The 7,190-nt window shown below is 17.0% G+C and overlaps 1 protein-coding gene across 1 annotated transcript; it reads right to left on the bottom strand.

Moving 5' to 3' along the window:
• Positions 1-4,611: 4,611 nt before the first annotated feature.
• Positions 4,612-5,729, bottom strand: PGAL8A_00320800 (fam-e protein; the record flags this gene model as incomplete). The annotated part of the gene is made up of 2 exons (XM_028672230.1): positions 4,612-4,625; positions 4,772-5,729. 2 exons carry the CDS (start codon positions 5,727-5,729, stop codon positions 4,612-4,614), a joined length of 972 nt encoding a protein of 323 aa, XP_028528803.1.
• Positions 5,730-7,190: the final 1,461 nt, after the last annotated feature.

Below are 7,190 nucleotides of genomic sequence, written 5' to 3'. Positions count from 1 at the left end.
GTTTTATTTTTTATATATTTACTTGAATGAATTTTGTATATTTATTATAAATAATATATTTTTTATAAATTTTTTTTACATTTACACTTGTACACAAAAGATTATATCTATATATATATATATATATATATTAGAATTAGTTTTTTGTAGTTTTAATTAAGTTGTTATGATGTGAATTAAATTATATTTTTAAATTTCATAAAACATCAATATTTTTATATCCTATAATTAACGTTTATTTCAACCGTTAATCTTAAAGTATAAAAATTTATTTTAAATTAGGCATTGATTCATTATTTTGTCTTTCAAGTAACTATGAATATGTTGAATAGTAAAAATAATAGTAAACGTGTAAGATGATCTTTGTTATGCTTATCATAAAATTACTTAATATATATAAATATATAATATCTATATATGTATTCAAATAGTTAATAAATTATATTATTAATTTCTTATGAAATAATATTTAGTAAATTATGTGAAAAATAACGAGATATCTATACACACTCTTTTATTGTTTTGTTAATATATGTATTAACATTCTAATAGATAGTTGATTAATTAATTTCCTATTTAATGAATTTACTGAATATTGAACAAGCTTGTTAATAAAGAGCATATATAGTTTCCTCCACTAATTTAATGAATTAAATTTAGTTTTAATTCTATAAACAAGTAAATGTATTCATAAAGCTGGCTTATAAATTGCATATTCAATGACTTCGCTACTGTTGAACAGGGAAATTAATAAAGAGCATATAGATCAAACTCAATTTAATTTAATTTTATTTAATTAAATTTTTAAATCTTTTAAATTAAAATACACTCTTCATTACAATTTGCACATATGCTCCATTCATGAAAAAAAAAAATTATCTAAGTTTTTGTCTTAAAATTACCTTTTTTTTTTTTTAAAAAAAAAATAAAAAGAATAAAAAAAATATATTATCATAATATATAATTTTTTTTTAAGTCTTCGTTATACATTGAAAAAAAAATGCATGATATACCTTTTTTTTTTAAATTGTTGGTACATACATAAAAAAAATAAAAATTATTATTTATTAAAAATTTTTTTTTTTTTTAGTGTTTTCACTTTCAGTGCAAGTATGGATATAGTTTTTTTTAGTGAATATACCTTTGAGTAGCTAATTTAGAATGCGCATTTATAATTGCATATTGTTTCTGTGAAGTAACATATACAAAATAAAATATTTTTGTTCTATAAATTCATCTAAACATTATACAAAAGTGGTTTATAATATTATTTATAGAACAACCATTTAAAAAATTCAAAAAAAAATACATTTTATTTTTATAACGTTTAAAATTTATAAAAAGAAAAAAAAAATATATTAACAATTTTTTTTTTGTCTAGTTCTTGTATGGATAATCATATATTTTCCATACAACTATTATATTTCATTCTCAAAAGGTTAATAATATCTTTTATTAACCAACATTATATATTATGTAAATTAACAATAGAAATTAACTGATGCAATTAACATTTGAGATTAATTAATAAAAGTGAACAGTTTAATTAATATTTTAATATAATAAAAATAAAGAAGAGTTTACTCTACACTTCTTTATTAATTTATTTGTTCAGCACTAGCATGGCCATTGAAAGGTCAATTAATAAACTACATGAAAAACATTATATTTTCTATATAAGTTACTATTATTTTATAAATGGTCATTAACATTTCCACATACAGATAACTGACAGTTTACTATTTCAGAGGTATTTATTTACTTTAATAAAAACTTATTTTTACTTTTATTAAAAACTTAAATTCTTACTAAAATGGTTTACTTTTAAAAAAAATCCTTTAAAATGAAATTATAAATTTAACTAAGAGTTATTAACAGTATTTTGAAAATACATAAAAATTAAGTATCAATAAAAATTAAATACGATTTGTATTTCCTTAAAATATGAATTTAATTTTTAATTGTTCTAAAATTAATTTTATTGACAAAATTTAATCTCTACATATATAAAAATACCTTCAGATAAAAAAAAAATTTTTTTTTTATTAGATATTTTATGAAATAGAAGACATGTGTTCGCTTTCAATTTTCCATGTAATTTTCTAATATATAATAAAAGGTTAATATTTCTTGTTATTTACTACGTACCCATTATAAAAATAGGTTAATACATATTACTACTAATAATAGTCTTAGAGCGCTTTGAACTGTATGTTGCAGTTTATGGAACTGAAGAATATAACTTTGTATGTCTTTATATATATCACAAAAGTCAGTGTTTCATTAATATATGATATGTAATATAAAAATAGGTTAATATAATTTTTATATTCTAGTAAATAATAATGAAAACATTAAGTTGTTATATTTTTATTTAAAGAATTATAAATATTATATAAAATATACTATTTCATGTTGTACATTGCATTATATAACATTTACTTATTTATAACAAAATATTTTTTCCAATGAACAGAAATAGGAAAAACCATTTTAATTGTTCTTTATTTATTTGTTTATTACCTGATTAATAAAAGGTATTAATAACCTCTTTGAGAATAAAAAGTAACATATGCATGGAAAATAAATAATTAGCTATGTGGTTTATAAATAATATTATAAATTTTTATCTATAATAATTAGATTAATAATTAGGAAAAAAATATTTTATTCTGTGCATGCTAAATCTCTGAAGCAATATGAATTCATAAGTGTGTACTCTAAAATAGCTACTCAAAAGCGTGTACACAAAAAATAAATTTTTAATAAATAATAATTTTTTTTTTTCTTTGCATGTGTATCCACAATTCAAAAACAAAAATTTATCGTATATTTTTTTTAAAAAAAAAAGATAATCTTAAAAATTTTAGATTTTTTTTTTTCTAGGGAATGAAATGTATGCGAAAATAATAATAGATATTATATTTTATTTAAGTTAAAGGATTCTAAAATTTAAAAATTTAATTAAATAAGAATTAAATTAAATAGAGTTAGATTTATGTGCTCCTTATTAATTTCTTTCTTCAATAATAGCAAAGCCAATAAAAAAGCAATTAACAAATCATCATGCAAGTTTCTAAAGAAAAAAAAAAGAGTTGTTAATTTTTTTTGTTTTCTTATTGTAAGTTATAGATAAACAAAAAAATATATTTATTTTTTTAAATGAAAAATCAAAATATTCAAAAAGTAAAGAATTGTTGACAAAAAGCTTCTTGTAGAATATTTTTGCATAAATATATATAACTTTTTATATAAATAATAATAAATTTTTCGATATTTGTAGTATTTGCATAACTTATTATATATTTTGTTAACTATTTATGCTAGTTTGAAAGTAATGTATTTGAATTGCTAAATATTACTAATAACATTATAAATAAAATATATATAATTGAAATTGATAACGATGAGGATTTAAATTTTTAATAAAAATATGGGATTCTTATTAAAGTAAATAAATATCCATTAAAAACAATAAATTTTAAATGAAATAGATTATATAAACATAGTTTACTGGTTTATAATATTAATACCAAATTTTAATTAATTAACTTAGTAAGGAGGATTCTACATGTTCTTTATTAATTTATTTGTTCAATAATTTAGCAAAGTCAATGAATAAACAAATAATAAATCATTATAACAAAATTTTTAACATAAAATTAACAAATTAATACATACAAAAAAGTGTAAAACGATATATACAAAAAAAAACATATAATATTTTAGAAATTTAAGCATAAAAAAAAAATTTTAATTTTAACTAATTTATATATATATACGTACGCATTTAGATACATATATGAAATTTTAAGATTTATAATTCATTTATTGTAACAAAGTCTTGCTTAAGTATTATAATAAATATGTTAAATATAAAATATAAATTCTATAATATTAATTTTGTATACCTCTTGTAAGAATATTTTATCTTTTTAGTAAAAGTATTAATTATAACTTTTTAACATTAATAAATTTTTCCTAATAAAAACAGAAAAAATATAAAATTAAACATATATAATATTCAAATATTTTTATTTTTCTTTTCATTTTTTATAAATTAAAAATTATAAAGTATATATATAATATAAGCATTAATACACTTAAATATTTTATAAATAACTTACTTCTCCTCCTCTTTTTAAAATTCTTATATAGATAGCACCAAAATTTTTTTTTTTTTTTTTTTTTTTTTTTTTTTTTTTTTTTTTTTTTTTTTTTTTTTTTTTTTTTTTTGTTTTTTCTTTTATTATAAAGTATTATCTCTTTTTTTTTTTTTTTTTTTTTTTTTTTTTTTTTTTTTTTATTTTTTTTTTTTTTTTTTTTTTTTTTTTTAATTTTTTTTTTTTTTTTTTTTTTTTTTTTTTTTTTTTTTAAATTTTTTTTTTTTTTTTTTTTTTTTTNTAACTAATTTATATATATATACGTACGCATTTAGATACATATATGAAATTTTAAGATTTATAATTCATTTATTGTAACAAAGTCTTGCTTAAGTATTATAATAAATATGTTAAATATAAAATATAAATTCTATAATATTAATTTTGTATACCTCTTGTAAGAATATTTTATCTTTTTAGTAAAAGTATTAATTATAACTTTTTAACATTAATAAATTTTTCCTAATAAAAACAGAAAAAATATAAAATTAAACATATATAATATTCAAATATTTTTATTTTTCTTTTCATTTTTTATAAATTAAAAATTATAAAGTATATATATAATATAAGCATTAATACACTTAAATATTTTATAAATAACTTACTTCTCCTCCTCTTTTTAAAATTCTTATATAGATAGCACCAAAAAAAAACGAAAAGAATTAAAAAAGGCATAAGAGTCATTGCAAAGAGTGCAGATGCACTCAAATTATCTTCATGATGAACAATCTGCTGCTTTATTGGCATAACTTCTGACCTCTTTGCATATGGCATTATATCTTTTATAACACTAATTTCTTTATGTTCACATGGAAAAAATTTATCTTTAGCATTGGTTTCGCAATAATATGGAACACACGCCAAATTAGAATCTCTTGTTAAGCATCTTTCTGGAAGATACATAAATTTTTTATATTTTTGATTAGCACTATGCAAAAATATTAATTTTCCACTATAATTCGCATCAGAACACAACATATAATCTTCATTTTTTTTTTCACATATGGCATACATACAATTATGATCTGAAATGTATCTTGTTTTTATATGATGGCAGGAATGTTCTTTAATAAATAAATTTTTATAATTTAATTTAATAATTTTATGATTGGGGTTTTTTAAATGTTTCAAAGGTTGATCATTTTTTCCATTAATAATGTCATAAGAACTAAAAGAAAGTCTTTTATCTAAATAATACATATCAACAGATTCGCATAATGCTGCCGTTTGGTTTATATTCCTAAGACGGCATAAATATGTTTTAGTTGGATATGGATCATAATGTATATTATATTCATATAGAAACACAATACCATCTTGATAATCGTTTGAAAGAATAATTATCCTAGAATATCCATATCGTCCATAACGTTCATATTTAAATATATTTTTTGAAATATCATTTGAAGCATTATTTAAAGGACGATACATTTTAACAAATGGCATACCTATATCACAAAGTGATTTTTGAAATTTACTTTGTTTTATAGGACATATATTCATACGGCATATGGCAGAGTCTTCTTCAAAATTTTCGCATCCTTCATTATATAAAAGTGCCATTTCTAAAATTAAAATAAGATATATATATTTTTCTTACTTTTTACTCTTTATGTCTTTGTAAATTTTACCTTAATATATTTTTGTAGAGCTATTTTTTTTTAATAATCCATTTTTTGTAAATTTTATTATATTTCTCATAAAAAATAAAATTTCTAGTGCAATAGATAATATTTATAAAAATTAAAAACTGAATTTAATTTATTATTTAAATATTAAAGTTTAATTATATTTTTTTTTTAAAAAAATATTTTTTTTCAAAATTTAATAATAATAGGATATTCTTTATTAAAACTTATCATTCAAATTTTCTTTTTTATAAAACATATAATAAACGAAAAATTTAAAAAAAAATTTTTCATGCTTTTAATATAAAATGATAATATCTATTCAAAAAATTTTCAAATAATAAATTAATTTTTTTAAATAACACATACAATAAACAAAAGATTTAAAAATTTTTTTTAATACATATTTAATATAAAATGGTGGTAATATCTATTCAAGAATTTTTTCAATAATAAATTTCTCCTTTTAAATAAAATAAAATAAACAAAAAATTTAATAATAAAGTTTTTATTATATATTTAACATGAAATGGTAATAATATCTGTTAAAGAATATTTTCAATAATAAATTGTTTTTTTTTGAAGAAATAAAAAAAGAAATTAAATACAGTAAAATATTCATTTAAGAATTACCAAGAAAATTTACATAAAAATAGAATAATATTATTGTTTATATAACAAGTAAAATTATAATTATATAAAATTGATTGTCAAAAAAATATATATAATATGATAAAATTTATAACAATATATAATTAACAATGATATATTAAAAACTTATAACATTGCTTAGGTAAATAAAAAAATACAGGTGAATTAAAACTATGCATGCAATATCATTTATATAAGCAAATAATAATGTATAAATAAAAAATAAAAAAAATAACTAAAACATTATATATACAATACATATATATATATATATTATTGTTATAAATAAAATATACCTAAATTAAGTTTGAATTTGCGTAATAATGACAACAGTGAACTAATATTAAATTAATTTTAATGATTATGTAACTGTTTTATAATTTAGTTAAATACTAATATTAATATTAAAATAAAAAAAATAAAAATATAGAAAAATTTGTTATCATAAATGCTTCCTCATAAAAAAATTGGTGAAAAAATAAAAATTCTAAAAAATATATTAAATGAAAATATTAAATTAATTTTTTTATAACGATATTTACGTTAAAATCATTATAGAAAGCAGATTAAATATAAATTATATGTAATTAAATGTTAAGCTTTGACAATTGAATAATAAAGAATATAAATAACCTTTTTGAATTTTTAATGTGGTGTACCAAAGTAGAGAAGAGAGTTGTATACATGCAATATATTCAAAAATATACATATTTTAAAATACGTATATGATTAATAAAAGGTATGG

Source organism: Plasmodium gallinaceum (assembly GCF_900005855.1).
Source record: "Plasmodium gallinaceum strain 8A genome assembly, contig: PGAL8A_v1_88, whole genome shotgun sequence".
Taxonomy (NCBI): domain Eukaryota; phylum Apicomplexa; class Aconoidasida; order Haemosporida; family Plasmodiidae; genus Plasmodium; species Plasmodium gallinaceum.
This window is presented reverse-complemented; position numbering and strand designations above follow the sequence as displayed.